This window comes from Lathyrus oleraceus, chromosome 5 (genome assembly GCF_024323335.1).
Source record: "Lathyrus oleraceus cultivar Zhongwan6 chromosome 5, CAAS_Psat_ZW6_1.0, whole genome shotgun sequence".
Classification (NCBI taxonomy): domain Eukaryota; kingdom Viridiplantae; phylum Streptophyta; class Magnoliopsida; order Fabales; family Fabaceae; genus Lathyrus; species Lathyrus oleraceus.
Window position 1 is genome coordinate 257,570,660 of NC_066583.1, and position 17,274 is coordinate 257,587,933.

At 34.7% G+C, this 17,274-nt stretch overlaps 1 protein-coding gene across 5 annotated transcripts; it reads right to left on the reverse strand.

Moving 5' to 3' along the window:
• Positions 1 to 787: 787 nt before the first annotated feature.
• On the reverse strand, positions 788 to 10,879 carry LOC127083656 (protein MODIFIER OF SNC1 1). 5 transcript variants are annotated; one of them, XM_051023983.1, is made up of 11 exons: positions 10,769 to 10,879; positions 10,554 to 10,659; positions 9,519 to 9,593; positions 9,159 to 9,242; positions 8,820 to 8,864; positions 8,343 to 8,715; positions 5,844 to 5,946; positions 5,055 to 5,126; positions 3,650 to 4,928; positions 3,307 to 3,568; positions 788 to 3,230 (listed from the first exon to the last, which is right to left on the reverse strand). In XM_051023983.1, exons 3-11 carry the CDS (start codon positions 9,548 to 9,550, stop codon positions 1,227 to 1,229), a joined length of 4,254 nt encoding a protein of 1,417 aa, XP_050879940.1. In that variant the 5' UTR covers positions 9,551 to 9,593; positions 10,554 to 10,659; positions 10,769 to 10,879; the 3' UTR covers positions 788 to 1,226. The 5 variants fall into 5 exon arrangements, with proteins under 5 accessions (XP_050879940.1, XP_050879941.1, XP_050879939.1 ...); XM_051023984.1 differs by lacking the exon at positions 10,554 to 10,659 and having other exon boundaries at positions 10,769 to 10,873; XM_051023982.1 differs by having other exon boundaries at positions 10,559 to 10,846.
• Between the last annotated feature and the right edge of the window lie 6,395 nt (positions 10,880 to 17,274).

The following is a 17,274-nucleotide window of genomic DNA, read 5'->3' on the forward strand; positions in this document are numbered from 1 at the left end:
AAGATAACTCAATTACTAATATACCCTTAATTAATTCGTCATCTAAGTAACTAATGCATGAATAGTTTTGGAATAAAGACATTAAATGAACATAAATTTATTGACATTTATTTATATTTAAGGCCAAAAAAAAATTAAATTTTTTTTACTTATGAATAAGACTGGAAAGAGTACAAAGATGCATCTCCAAAAAAAGATTTAGATAAAAATGAAATGGCTAACTGAAATACAAAATTTGGTTGGTGTGGCTAACTGAAATGCATCTCCAAACATCAATACAAACAATTTTAGATCTTTCAATGCAAACAATTTTAGATCTTTCAATGATATTGACGCACCTCATGGGTGGAATGAGTATTCCCCCTCGATATTATATCATATATTCTCCTATGTGAGTATGTACTGTACACACAAATATTAAGTTAAAAAATTATTACCAATTACTTAGGGTTCAAAGAATATTTTAGTTTTATCATTATTTCATGTTCTTTTGTATTAAGAATATTATTGTATTTATATTGTTTTATATTCCAAACAAAATTATATAAAAATAGTGAAAATAATTTTAATTGGGTATAGAATTTTCTAATTAAATATTAAAAAATAACAAGTAGTTGATATTCTATAATAATAATAATAATAATAATAATAATAATAATAATTTAATTGAAAACACTGACAGTATAAAAGAATTTTACATAGTCAGTTAATTATAACCGTTGGATATTGGAATAAGTTTGACTTTTATTTGTAAAATCTATAAAGTAATACAATCAGACATTGCATAGCATAGTAATTAATTCCTAATAGTAATAATAATAATACAAATAAATAGGAAGGAAGGGAACATAAAGTGTGAAGTTAATGGACCATTGTGTTCGGTAGGAATCAGTGAGAGGCACGGTGGAACAATTAAAAAAAAGTCATGCCACCAAATAACTATCAATCAGAAACTAAATAAACTACAAGGGAGCCATCAAAACTATTACTTTCCCCAGCCTCCAAAGATAGAGGCCTCATCTTCATTATTCGTAGCCCTGCTCAATGCCCTACCCATCATCAGAACATAACTGATGCAACTGCATTTATCTTTCATAACTCAAAGGATCCAACGATCATGATGGCTGAACAAAGCATTAAATGCATGACTTCTTGCGGAGCATACAAACCATGTTGGAGTTTGGCCACTACTCGTTAACATCATCGAATTTAAACCAACACTCTAGCTAGTTTCCACCACCTCGTCTTGAGTGAGTTTGACCTCTCTCCCTAAATCTTCCCCCGGCATGATAGTGACCATCTTTAGGTCGTTCAGAGTTGTCTGATTTGCCGTCTCCATGTGGTCCTAAAGAGTGGTACTCGTGATGAAAGTTTGGAGGGCCTTGTCTTTCCCGGTTTTGATGATATCTGTTATGTTGCACATGTGTTTTCCAATCTTCCTTAAATTCACGCCCCTTCCCAAAATGGCTTTGATTTCCGTTTCGGCGAACCCCGGATAATGGGTGATGCTGATGCTGATTCCTGGGATCCATACTTGTTGGAGCCTGCTCACTTGAGCTAAAAGCTACCTGATTTAAGGAGTCGGGATGTCCTGGTGGAGCATTTCTACTCTCTCTTTTAACCTCCACATTCCCAAAATTTGGAGCTTCTCTACCCTTGCTCTTCTCAGAAACTGATTGGCTGGGAGGTTGTGCCGCAAGAAAGCTAGAATCCTTGTCTATACCACCTCGAAATGACCCACCATGAGTAAACTCCTTTTTCTTGGGTCTATCTCCTCTCTGATTATTTGATGCCTGAAATTTGGGTTGCCAGTGTGATGACCCACGTTCTCCAATACTTGGATTTTCCTTCAAAACAGCATCCATATCTGATTGATTGTGCACAGAAGATGGTATCAAAGTTTCAGCTTTCACCGTCTCCCCAGACCTTTTCTTCTGATCAACGTCATGGCTCACCCCCGTGCCCTTCTGTCGCCTATAACGTACCTGCCTTTCCCTGATCGTTCCTTTATGATCTTCAATAATAGGAACAGAAACTGAAACAACTAAATCATGATTCTCTGGATTGTTTGAGGCATCAGATTTGCTAGTATCACTAGCATGCTTCCATTGTCCTCTTGTTTCAGACATCTGCACTTTCTGACGCTCCATCGGTATCCGAATATTTTGATAGGAGTTTGAACCGTGGTCCACTCCATCTAGCATGTCATGCACATCTTTTGACTCTGTTGAATTCCTTTGCCGCCATGATCCATGTGATTTTCCCTTCCAAACCCTAGCCTGCCTGTTATCTCCAAATTTAGACTCCGGGACAGGACCCACTACTCCAGCACCTGAAATAGTGTTCAGAGTAATCTGGGGACCTTGAGAACCAGAATCAACTCCTTCAATACATTCATCCGTAGGAGCCTGACTGATTGAGGATACCATTTGTTGTGAACTTTCTTGCTGAGCCATTTCTTTTGCAACAGGTTTTGGAATATATCTCTCCATTTCAGCCCTCTTATTTCTTAAATTATGCACCTGCTGATCACTCTTTGCAGGAACAATTGCCTCAATTTTACTTTTCTCACTTGATTCATCCAAGATGCCCTTGTTTGGTGGTTTAACAGGTGCCCACATCAAAGCATCACTCCCATGGGATTTCTCTGTTATTCTATTAGCCTGCATGTTTCTTGGCATCCTTCGAGAATGCTGTGATTTCAACAGGTTATTCATTTTACCATGGGATTCTTCAATTTCTGAATATTTTTGCTCTGAATACTGGTTTGGGTCTTTATACAAAGATGACGACTGAAGTGATCCCTGATCTAACTCGATGTCTTCCCTGGGTTTATTTTCAACAGAGCTAGTAGAAAGACCGGCATCCTTCAATATTGCAGTTGGTAATGCAGGCAAGAATGAAATATCTTTTACTTTCTGTTTGTTTTTCTTATTCCTGTTATTCTTCTTTTTCTGGTTTCCATTATCATTAGGCAATACAGAAGAATTGGCATTCCCGGATTCGCCCAATACTGTTGTGGACTCAGAAAGTTGAAATTCTTTTTGCCTATTCTGTAGGGGAGAATTCTCAGCGTATGCTCTCTGCATTGATCCTTCCACTGCTTCTGTGCACCTGTTTACCTCCTCTAACTTTACTAGAGATTTAGCCCTTTGCTTCTTAGTACGCTCTTCCTCTTCCACCTGCAGCTGCTTAGTCTGCTGCTTGGATAACTCTTTTGTTATAGCACGCTGAAGATTTAAAAATTGTGCAAGAGTTAAATGCAAGCATAACAAGTAGCTAGTACACAAAAAGTGAATGTATTACCTGTTCACGGCTATTGGCTGAATCAGATAAGGTTTGCACAGATACTCCTTCACGCCTTACTTGGCTATACGACCCAGACCTTTCATAGGCATCTACAGATATTTGATGCTCACCTACAAGAATGCTAGATGCTTCCAACTGCGTACCTGATGATGGTGAAGAATCTATGACCCCAAATTTCTTTTCCCAACCATCAACATCTTGAGTATCGAACCTCCCCTTACAATGATTGTGTCTGTCTTGCATGCCACGAGAAATTTGCCTGTGCAAGAGAATTTCAATACTTTCACCATGATAAAGGAACCACAATTAGAGCAGTTAATATAAAGAAACTATGGCCAACCTGGATGTAGGTGTTTCACTGAAAGATGATGACTTCAAATTCTTTTCGCCTCCAAAAGCACCCACTCCACAAACTGTTGAATTTTTTACTTCAGTGGCAAGGGTTGTCTCACGAGATACAACACCAGCACGTGTTTCATTATCTACTTGGCTACCAGTGTGAAACTTATTCATCCTATCATCTTTACTTTTAGTGGATGAAATATCCCTGGCTTTTGCATTTAAACCCTCTATCTTTTGAATTAGAGTAGAATCTTTAGCGGCAGACGGTCTTGAGGCAATTCCTAGTTTATTAGAATTGACAACATCCATTTTCCTTTCCGAAATATTATCAAAGCTTCCAGCACTTTCAAGAGACTTGGTATTTTTGACAGAAATAGATCCTTGATTTCCCGATGTTTGAGAAGAAGCTTCTTTGCTATGAGCAATTATCCTCCTTAAGTCCATCTCCATGTTCCCTCTGTGATCATTCTCATGGACAGGCAATCTTGATTGGTCCCTCACATTGGCATGTGACGCATTCGTTGTTAACGGGTCCTCCCAGTTTGTTGGTTCATTTTTTCCATCCAACTCATTGTGTTGCTTAAGAAGAACTCTGTATGGTCTGGTATCAGGAGTATGACTGGATTCTACCTGCTCTGATGCCAATGGTTTTACTACAGGACCATGTCCACCAGATCTACCATGTGAAATGCCAGGCTCGGGTGGGTTATGACTTGCATTCCTATTATAAACAGAAGCTCCAGTTGCCATTCCCATGAAAGGGACATCTCGTTCGTTGGAATTACAATAGCCCATTGGAGGACCATAGTAGGCTTCATAGGTCATTGTGCCAGGAAAAAAACCAGGTCTCAATGGCATACCGGGAGGAATGTAAGCATCAGGCATATGAGGTCTGTAGACTTCCCCATTATTATGCTGCCCTCTTGGACCACTTCCAGGAGGAGGAACTTGAGGTGGATTCGCAAAACCGGTATGTGGAAATTGTGGACGATAAAATGGAAATGGTTCAATTGGAAAGCCACCTGGAGCAACAGGAGTTGCAAAAGGAGGACCATTAGGTGGGCCTCTGAACCAAATATCACGTTGATGGTTATTTACTGGAGCACCACGCCAAACATCAAAGTGCTGAGGAAGAATACCAGCATTAGGATAGGGATGGAGATTCCCCTGCCATTTCTCTATTCCAGGCCTCATACCATTCTCATTGAAAGCCTGATCATCTCTTCTCCAAGAATTTTCAGTTTCACCTTTTGTATTTGCGTGAACAGGAACATCCTCTGTAACACAAGCAACACAAACTCATGACAATCAATGATAAATCACAAAATCCTAGAAGCAGAAATGGGCAGAACCAAAACTAAACCAATATGAATTAATATAATGGCAAGAGCATGAAGACAAACCGACAGTTGAGGTCTCATTTTTCTCTTTCCCGAGTCCAGCAGAAGAGTCAGGCCGAATATGAGAACTGTGATCTGTGAATGGTACATAAATATTTCACAGCAAACAATAAATTAAATCTCAACCATTTCTGAAGTCACTCATTAGATCTCAACAACGATATTCTAATAATCTTGATCTTGAAGTCACTCTAGTTTTAGATAACAAGACTAAAATGCAGTCCAATTATTCAACAAATAATGATTTAAATACCAAACATTTCAAAATTTATGTCATATAAAACTACAGAACACAACAGCAAAAACACTAAGACAAAATATAGTGGAAAACTAAATGGATAAAGAAAAAGTAAATTTGAACTTCCAAACTTATATAAGCAACTTAAACTAAAGACAATATCTGCTACCCATAAAAAAATTCCTTTTTTATTAAAAAAGATGTTACTAAAGAAAGAATAGTACAAAGCAAGAGGATAAGACACCCTCACAAGAAAATTGCAAATGAAAACACCTAGAAACTATGAGAAAAAGTCATATAAATAGAACATGCCAATCTTTCTGCATGTCTAACATCAACAAAAACTAAACAACCTAAACAAGAAACCAGAAAATTTTAGGCAAAGTCATTGCAGTGACAGCAACCACTCAATGAGAAATGTATGCAGTGTAAATTGATAAAATACAAATGCAACTGATACCAAAGAATGTAGCACTATTTTCGGTTACAAATTATCAATTAATATGAAATCATAATCACCTTAATACTGATAATATTTATGCATAATATGCTACCTTGGGACTCAAAATCAGGTACAGATTTGTCCTTTTCAGAACCAAGAGTAGGAAAATCTCCAGAGCTCAAAGAAAAATTATCATTCTTGCATTGTTTAATTCCCTACATCAGGACAGTAGTAAATATCAGATACAGATGATAAGTGAACTTCAATAACATCCCTTCAAATAACTACAACAGAAGAACTTCAAAGAAATTTGGAAAGAGTTAATGACTCAATTATCTTATTTTAACAAATAAGGTCAAATACTACTGTAGCATTACTCTTACTAGTACATCTCCAAATTCACCAAAATAAGGATATTTGTCAGATTATTCAAAACACATTCCAGGAATATATGGGTAGAATATGTGTATTCTGAGAATGGATCCTCTCATGTGACATGAGGGTCCACTGAAATTTCCACCTTCCATTGAAAAGGAAAGAGAAAGATGATTTACAATGAAATAAAAGGAGAAAGGAGGTTTAAGGATTGAGAGAACATGGGGGGGGGGGGGGGGGGGGGGGGGGGGGGGGGGAGGATCCATTACAAGGTTAAAAAAATTATTCCTAAGAAAGTGGTTAGGAAAGTATATTCCAATGAGGTGTGGATGAAATTTTATATATAACATATTTTTTATTTCTATGATAACTCCCTCAACGTCCCACTTTTATTTATTACTTTTGAGAATGTTATAAATGTTAGCCAAAACACTTTTTAAAAGATTATGTTTTTTAAGAAAACCCAGATTACTTTACAATTAGATGACTGAATATTTCCCCGATATACTACAAGGATAAATGTTAGCCAAAACACTTTTTAAAAGATTATGTTTTTTAAGAAAACCCAGATTACTTTACAATTAGATGACTGAATATTTCCCCGATATACTACAAGGAGTGGTTGCCAAGCCTTGTAACATTGCAGAGAAGCTGACAGGACAGTTGCCCGCTAATATTCCAAAGAGTATGGATACATAACTAACGGTTTATTAAGCAAACATACAAATACATTTTTTTCCAAAACACAGGACCCCATACTAAAAGACATATTATCAATCAAAGCCATAATCTACAACTTTCGTTTTGAAATAGACTGCCATTTCGTCACAAGCTTTGTCAACTCTAATGATCAATTAGCAGATGTTTTCTTACAAAGTCCCTACGAGGTCCCAAAACTAATTATTTATGCGTCAAGCTTGGTGCATTTGACTTATATACTCCAGCTTGAGGGGGGTGTTGATATTTGTATATACTTGGAATAGAATATTTTATATTCCATAGTATATTCCTTAAATATACCATAGTCCTTATGTAAGTAATACAATTAGCTATGTAATTCACTATTTAATAGAACTTCCGTAGTGCTAATCAGACACACGGTTTCTCTAAATGTCTCTGATTCTCTGGTGTTTCAACACAAACATATAAACACTTAATTTGATAAAAGAATACATATTATCAATCAAAGCAATTATCTAGACTAAACGACAAAACAGAATACTCGTGGAAGGAAGTTTTTTATTTTTAAAATATATGGAACAATTAATTTGATAAAAGAATAATATGAATAAACTCGTGAGGCTAAATCTAGCATTATGTTGACTGGCAGGTGCTAACTGCTAAGTACACATCACTTCCAAAAACAACAACGACAACAAAAAACAGAATCAAAGATGCATTGAATCAGACTGAGATTGGAACCGAATCAACAAAGGGCATCTGTGAACCATCAGAGGGATAAAGACAAATAGTAAGTTGCTGAAAAATGCCAGGATGGGAACAAAAAACATGTCGGAAAGAAGATGGGACTTAGCCAGAAAATCACTGGCTCATATCACCAAAAAACAGATGGGCTGCTGAAAGTAGAAAAGAGGTGGGAGCGGGTGGACAGTGGATTTTCCTAGAAGGGGAAAACAGACCGAGGAGCAAAGTGGGATCTTCATCTATGTAGCAGCCACAACACTGCCCTAGAAACTGTGATGGACACTCAAAATGTGACGCGGTGCTCCCTCTGCCAGTGTTCTTACAAAAGAACCTCACAACTGTCTACTCAATTGTTGAGTTGAGTGTCAAACACAGCAACCACAACAAAAGTCCTTTTTCCCATTAAATGGTGGTAAGCCATATGAATTAAACATCACTAATGTGTTCTGTCCAAAACAACCATCCAACCTAATTTCTTAAAAAAAAGTGATGATGCAATAAAAATGTTCCGACATATTTTATAGATGTTCCAACACTTCAAGTTACCTAGAAACTATGCCCGATGATAAGCTATGTATCGTTCACAAACCATAGAAGATAGATGGTACATAATGGAAATTCATTAGCTACAGGAGAATAAACTCACAAATCAATTGTTCTCATAGTCCATGCAACATCTTAAACATTGGTTAAATCAATCTAACAATCTATTAATACCATAATTTATCGCAAAAGCATTGTATGAAGTGACTAAAGATAGTATCATAAGCCTCAACTGCAACAAAAAAAAAAAAACAGAACAGAAGCCTACCAATTTCTCTGTAGTTCTAGCAACGTCCCAAGTCAATGAATTTTCAGTCGTGTGCTCAGCAAATCGAGATAATTCTGAACTACCAGGTCTTGTTTCAGCACTGCGAGGACGCAATGATGTCTGAGAAGTCTGACTTGATGTCGGTACCCCAGATGATGATGAAGGCCGGGAGTTTGACCCCCATGCTCTAGTAGTTAGTTCAGAAGCCCTATCACTACCAGAAGTTGAAGGCCGGGTTCCACTTCCACCAGATGATGGACGGGACCTCAGTTGACTGGGTGAACTAGTACCACAACTGGTATTTGGAGATAGAGAAGAACTCCATGCATTTAATGCAGAAGATGGTGATTTACTGCCCCAACTGAGGGAACCCCTAAACAACATAAGACAACACAAGAATTAATTATCTAGTCTAGAGGAACAAAAGCAGCAGAAAAAAAAGACTTAATACCCAGATTAACATAAATGTTTACTCACTTGGGTACAATCTCCACATCAGGGTCCAGGCCATGATTTTCTAACCTTAAAACAAAGAAAAACTAACATGTTTAGATCAGTGTTGTCGATGGCGTATAGCGGTCCATGGCGAAGAGCCAAAATCCTGCCATACAGGCCGCTTTGTGGCGCCGCTATAGCGGATTATGGCAGAAAAACCCGCAATATCGGCCGATATTTGCATTTGCAGCGAGCCAAAAAACCGTCATGTATATCCGCCATAGCGGCCGTGGCGTCGCTATTTGATAACACTGGTTTAGATCATGAACTGACCATACTAATTAACTGAGAAAGTAAATAGTTAAGCCAGAAATCAAATACCTCTGACTGGGTAAATTTATAGGTTTTGGAACAGCAACTTTCCCTAACACGGTCATACCACCCCTTCTGGTGGAAGAGGCCCACCTGTGCCAATATTATCATCATTAATTTCTACTCAGTCAACTAATGAAAATACAATCATGTACACATAAAGGAGGGGTCAAAATTTGAAACCTCCTCACTTAAGGAACCAAGTGGTCAGCATCAAAATCATATGATCATAAAAAAACAGTTAGTCTTTTACAAAGATGTATCATAACATGATATGCATAACAAAGCATAAATTAGCTTTTGAATGCCCAAATCACTCATCACTATCCCATTTCTAGTGGATTCTAATGCACACAAGTCTAAAAGTACCTTCGTTCCCCATTCAACATGCTTGAAGTCATAGTCTGGTTGTCGCCACACGGACATTCAATCCAATTAAACGGCCTGATGAAAAAGGGACAAAAACGATAATCATGTCAATGTGAGATACTGCAACTATTTTGTAAATATTTGTAACAATAACATAACACTGCCATTAAATTTTGAGGAGGGAAAGAGAGTTGAGTTGAACTTTTTCTTAAATTTTTCGGAACATTCAGGAATTACATATGCTGATTTCTTTAAATATAGTTGTCTTGCGACAGCAAAGTCCCGAGAACCCTTCTCATTACTACTATTTCAAAACTGTAAGACCTTATCCACAACCAAAATTAAGGAGATTCATATCTCATTGCAAATTATAACATGGTTGTAGTATGCTGCCACTCATCCAAAACAGCATTTTCATTCAACATTTTCAGTATGCACCCTTTTGTTGGTGCTGTCATATAGTTGCTATAATGTCACTAAAGTGTTTTCAAACCACGTTGTTCCGCCATATGCAAGTTAGCACAAAGTATTTTCAAAATCAAATTGCGGCTATGGTAATGCTAAAGTAACAGATTTGAACAAACTCATATTCTCCACAATCCGCAATTGACATCGCTACACTACCTACTCTCAGCATCTAAATTATATACTGAAATAAACAACTCAAAATTTTCGATTTCACTTCACCTCCCGTCAAAAATCTCCACTAAAGCTTTATATTCTAATTATCATATCTGCCAAATTATCAGATACAGGACTACTAGAAAACGATTATTAACTTCATCTATGTTCACAACCCATTAGTAGCACGTGCTACAGCAACTCTATCAAACTCCTCCCCAACCTTATACATAAAAAAAACTAACCGTTTGCAGAAAAGTGGATCCAACAATCACATGCAAACGATAACACGTTCATAGTGCTAAGCAGGGTCCAAAGGAATATTCAAAAATCAAACAACAACTAAGAACTTATTCAATATAGTTTTCAATTGAATTGGACTGCACGATTGACGATTATTTATAGGAGAAATACCTTGCCTTGAATGAGGAGAAATGGAAGAAGTTCGTAGAAACCCTAGAGAAGCGAAAGGAAGGGATTGCAGAAAAACGAGCTTGGGGAAAACGAGTTTGCGAGAGATCTACGAGAGTGGCGTCTTTCGGTTAGAGTTAGGGTTTTGGTATCGGATCGTATAGATTCGGCGAACGTAGAAGATAGAAGAAAAATGGAAATGGGGAAGAGAGCTTAACCTGAAACCTGGAAATGTGGAATTAGGTCAAACGAAGTTTTGATCAAAAGAGCTTAACGACTTGCGTGTGATTATGATAGTAGAATTTATTTTTTTATCCTATGCTTTCCCAAATGTGTAAATTTTGCACAACTAAAATTGATTTTGAACTAATTAACCATAAAATTGATTTTAATTAGAAGTTGGTCATACTTGATTTTAATTAAACACGGCAAGAATTAGATAAAAATTCAACTTCAAATAATATAGGTAATTGATTTTAATTAAAAGTTGGTCATACTTGATTTTAATTAAACACTATAAGAATTTGATAAAAAAATCAATTTCAAATAGTCTTACTAAAGATAGTTTGATAAAAAAAATCAATTTCAAAAGTCTTACTAAAGATAGTTAGATAGATAAATATAAGTTAGACTACTATTTCTCAAGTTCATCAGGTTAATAAATATCATCGGAATTTCAAAACAAGTCAATAAAATTTGTCAATAAAATTTGACAATTCAATATTATAATTTGTGTTTCATGTATATAATTTTATTAATTTAAATGATTATTTTTACGCGAGAATAAACAATCTTAACTTATAATGCAAATGTGTTTCATGTGTGGGATGTACGAAACATAAATGTTCAGATAGAAAAAATAAGTCAAACACAATATACACCCTACAAAATAGGAAAAACACATATTGTCCACCGGAAAGTTGTTGGAAAATTGAATGAGACTAAGTGTGTGCAAGATTTTGAAAGTCATTGTGTTTTGGCAAGTTCGAATAACTTGGCCAATAAATATATTTTATAAAGTTCATTTTACAGGCAATCAATCAAATAATTTATGAGAAAAATGATGGTGTATTGATAATAAAAATTATTTTTATACTGTCAATCAATAATAAACATGTATTTCGTCAAGTCAGTTATTAAATTTTAAATTATTTATATAATTTGATATTTTAAAATATTTTGATTGGATGCATGTGTAATACTTTTTACATTGACAGTGCACTACCATTAAATTCATAATTTATTTCTCGCATTTTATCTTTTATATTTATGTTTTACTTTTATTTATGCATTTTTTCAATTTAATAAATCGCAACAATAAAAAACAAGTATATGTACTTAGAGTCTATGAATAGTTAAGAAACCAACAACTAGGAAATAAAGTTTCTTCTTTGTTGTCATGGTTAGAAGCGCAAAAGAAAAATTGCAGTAGAAAGTTATTAGTCAATTCTTCTATTAACTTTCAAGTTTGACAACAAATTTGACTTGTCTAGTGGAATACTATTATCAATATTATTTTAAAAAAATCAATTTTCCCTATCACAAATCAATTGGCATATGCACATGTATTCTAGTACAAGTCTTAATGACATACCCTATACTTTGATATCAAAGAGGCCAAGCTCTTATTAACCCGAATAATCTACCATAAAATGCCACATTTACCATTGATTATGACATTGATTCAATTGATCCACCAAAATAGTCAATGGGAATGATCATGCCCTTCATCACATAATATATTGATATGGGACTATGAGACATCATGTATGCCCTTCAACAACTAACTAACATTATAAAATCTATGGTTCAAAATAAGAATCAACAAGCTATAGAATTGAATGTCAAGCGCGCCTATTATGGAAAATTTTATCATCACCATCATTCATTGAGCTAAAGGGTAACAAAGTCATGCATGTGTTACAATGTAGAGTTAGACGGTCATCATAAAGGCAAGACCTTCTCAAGTTCAACCAAATCTTATACAACATGTATCCCTTATCCCCAAAAATGTTCAGCTAACTCTGAGGGCGAACTAATGACAAGTGATATAAATAACATGTTAACTTTAAGTTAAAGTAGTAGACATAAATTAGTATGCATAAAGTTTTATCTTACATCAACACTCACTTGATGAGAAACATGTCTTACATTGAAAGATAAGTCATTGGCTCAGTAGCAGAATCACAAAGACCATTTATTGGTTAATCGACCCAACATAATTGAGGTTATAACCCACCTGAATCAATTAATCCAATAACATACCAGATAGAATATGGTGTACCACTTATAACCTTAATGGTTCAAATTTAACAATATCATTTGATGGCTGTGTTAGCAAGCTGAAATGGGTTACAAATGTGAACCAATGTGCTTGTAGGTACAACTATTTGCAAGGCCAAAAGTTAACGATTATTTTAATGATGACAACATTATATATCAAACGGCATGATATGAAGTCTTCATCTATCAAGAAGAAACATTTATCAAGATAGCTTATGTGGGATAAATATGTTCGATGGAATCCCTGATGATCTTTGATCAAGCAATCCCGAACGATGGCATATATCAAGAAGCTCTATCAAGCCTCGTCAAATATAAGAATCAAGTTCTAGATAAAGTGTTTAATCAATAACGAATAAAGTAAGGGATCTTGAAGCTTCAAAGATTGTGAAAGATAGAAAGTGTGAAAACTCGTATGGTTCGTGTCTGAGTGATCAAGGTATTGTAAAGATATAAGAGTAATTCTTAAATTTCAAAGTCAACTAGTACACACACTTAAAAAATATTTTTAAACATCTCTATTTTTCTAAAACACCCTAAAAGCCATGAAGGAACCACCAAGGTGCATGTGGGATTGACCAAGAGTGTTCCTAACCATTTAGGCAACATTTGTACATTGTCTAATCAGTTCTTCAAGATGTAAGGATCTTTGCTTGAACTTCCTCAAAGATTTTGATGTGTCAACAACTTTTGGTTATGATGGTTCAACTTCTTTTTGAGCATCTTCATAAGATTTATCCTCAGAGTTTGGATAGAAAATTTCTAAATCTGCAAATTTATGAACTAGTTTTGACTTTTCAGAGTCAAGCTTATCATCAAACTTAACACGAATTGATTCTTCAACAATTTGAATTTCAGTGTTATACACTTTGTAGCTTTTTTAGCATTCAAAGTATCCTAACAGGGTACTTTTTTAGCTTTGGAATAAAAAAAAATCAAGTTATCTTTAGTGTTAAGCATATAACAAGTACACCCAAATGGAAGGAAATATGAAATGTTGGGTTTTTTATTCTTCCACGATTCATATGGAGTCTTCTCCAGAATTGGTCTTATCGAGATCATATTCTGAATATAACATGCAGTATTTTCTGCTTCTGCCCAATGCTTTGTCACATTAGTCTCATTGATCATGGTTCTGACCATTTCTTGCAAAGTACGATTTTTCCGCTCAACAACTCCATTCTGTTGAGAAGTTATGGGATAGGAGAAATCATGAGAAATCCAATTATTTTTAAAAAGGGTTTTAAAATATTTATTTTCAAATCCACCTCCATGATCACTTTTGACTTTTGACTTTTTATTTTTTATTTTTTTTCATTTTGGACTTGTGTACAGAAGGTAGTAAACACAAAATGTGACTTATCCCTGTGTTTTAAGAACTTTACCCAAGTCCATATATTGAATTCCTCTATAATGACTAATCGATACCTCATGTCCATTATTGAGGTTGTTTTAACTAATTTAAACAAATCAATATGCAAGAGTTTTAGAAGCCTGAAGGTAAAAACAACATTCTTTACTTTGAACGATGTTTTTGAAAATTTACCTTTCTGACATGCCTCACAAAGAGCATCTGAAGAAAACTCCAGATTTCGAAGATCTTTGACTAAATTGAGCTTGTTTAGATTAGAGATTATTATCATGTTAACATGGCCCATTTGTCTACGCCAAGTCCATTGCTCTTCGTTCACTGACGTAAGGCATTTAACATTTTTTTTCTAAATCTGAAAGTTTGATTTGTAAATGTTTTTTCTTTTGCCATTGTATAGTACAGAGGCATCCTTTTGACTTATAGCTCTGCATGATTGTTGATTAAAAATAATATCATAATCATTGTCACTTAATTGACTTAGGGAAAATAGGTTATGCATTAGACCATCAACTAATAAGGAATTGGAAATAGAGGGAAGAGAACCATTGCCTATTGTTCCAGACCATTGATCTTACCTTCTGATTTCCTCCAAAGCCTACAGAGCCTCCAAACTAAGTTCCAGCTCTTAAAACATATGTCTTCTTCTCGTCATGTGTCGAGAGCATCCAGAGTCTAGGTACCATGATTTGGTGTCTCAACTTGGCTACTAAGGATATCTATTACATAAATTATTTTGTTTTTAGCTACCCACATCTTTTTGGATCCTTTGTGGTTAGTTCTCCTAAAAGTTTTATTAACCAAGAGTTTATGTGCAAAATATATATTATGTGTGTGACCATAGGTCAAATGAAAGTATAAAGCTTTTGAATTTATCACAATCTCTTTGAATTTAGACTTTAACATAGAGTTCTTTGGTTTAACATAACCAAAGCATATTTTCTTGTTTCCACTTACTCCATAGATCATCGAATCCATCTTGCTTCTATCTATGTTATTTGCTAGAATTTTTTTAAAAGATGTTTCATATCTCTTGAAAGCACATTCAGAGTTCATAAGAGCTTAAGAAATAATTTATTTTTTAAGTTTTTCACTCTTGCTTTTTAGAATAGAGTTTTCTTTTTCTAAATTACTAACTCTTTCTTTTAAAATAAAGTTTTCTTTAAGCAATTCACTATGGGCTTCAGAATCGACTACATGAATTTGTTTCAGATTCTTGTATCTTTACTGAAGCTTCTTAATTTTTTCATGAATCTCAACTAATAATAATTCTAATTTAGAACGAGTGAGATGAGAAAACACCTCGTCAGATTCTGAGTCTGATTCTGAATTTGATTATGATTCAGATGCTTTGGTGCTAGCTTTTAGAACCATGTTAGCCTGTTTTTTTTCAGAGTCGTCTTCTGAAAATTCAGAGTTATCTCAGGTTGTCATCATAACCTTCTTCTTCTCTCTAAAAAATTTAATTTTTAGGCTTGATTTTAGGACACACATTCTTATAATGTTCATGCTCTTTGCACTCAAAACAAGTAACATCCTTGTCAGCTTCAGACTTCTTATGTCCAGAGGTTGACTTATATTATCCACATTCTCTTGTAGCCTCTAAACTTTGTCTAACTTTGCTTCTAGAGTTGGTTGATCCTTCTGGAGAATAAAGATAGTTTGTCCTCTTCTTCAGACTCTTCTTCTTCAGCTTGAATAGCTTAAGCCTTTTCAGGCTTGCCTTTGGATTTCAGAGCCACATACTTTACTTTTTTCTGTGGCTCATCTTCTTCAAGCTCAATCTTGTGACTCCTTAAAGAACTTATAAGTTCTTCAAGATTCATGTTGTTTTTACACTTTAAGTGTTGTCACCATTTGCCTCCATTTCTTTGGCAGACTTCTAATGATTTTCTTTACATGATCTAAAGTGGTATATCCCTTATTCATAACTTTTAATCCAACTACAAGAGTTTGAAATCTTCATAAGATCTCCCCAATCATTTCATCTTCTTCCATTTTAAAAGTTTTATACTTCTAAATTAAAATCAAGAGCTTAGTTTCCTTAACTTGTTTGTTTTCTTTATGAGTCATTCTTAAGGAATAAAATATAGACATAGCCGAGTCTTTATTTGTAATCTTTTCATACTCTAAATAGAAAATAGAATTCGACAATATAGTTTTGGATCTATGATGATTATTGTAACCCTTCTTTTCTGCTAATTCATTTTGCTTCTTTCAAGCTTTGTATCATTTACATCTGTCAGATGTGTGTAACCATCTATAACCATATCTCATAGACCTGCATCACAACCTATGAAGAAACTTTCAATTCTATCTTTTCAATAGTCGAACTTTTCTCCATCAAAGATTGAAGGTTTGGCAGAATAATAATCTTTATCATTGTTTGCATGTGTTATTATGTCTCTCAAAATATGAATCTTTATCTGACACGTTTAAGTATTTGACACAAAGTAGTCAATACCAGAACTGAAGCTCTGATGTCAATTGAAAGTTCAGGAAACACGAGAAAGAGGGATTGAATTAAATTTCAAATATGACATATTTTTTGCAATTCAAAAACAATAACAACAATGATAAAAATGACAAGGTATTTTCATCCTTGTTCACCGTTAATAAGATTAGTTCAATCCACTTGTCATAATGATTTTGCCTCCCTAACAGGACTTAACATAATAATCAAACTGATTAAAATCTCAAAGACTACTTGTCAATGACTTCTCAAAATTTTTGACTAAACATAATATTTTAAGGAATTACAACTCAAGAATTCTGACTAAACTTAATATTTTAAGGAATTACAACTCAAAGACTTCTTGTCAATGACTTTATGAGGCTACAGACTAAAACTTAGTCCCTCAAAGGATTCAACAATTTTACACTTAAGAATATATGAAATTGAGTGTTAAGTATTTTTCTCTATTTTCTCTTTCTCGATATAGATATTTTCTATTGAAATTCTTTCAGCGTTCGTATAAATGTTTTGTCAATGAAGTTCATTATTCTTTCACAATTCCTTTGTCCTCTTTATATAGATGATGAATAATACCGTTTGAGAATAGAATTGGAAAC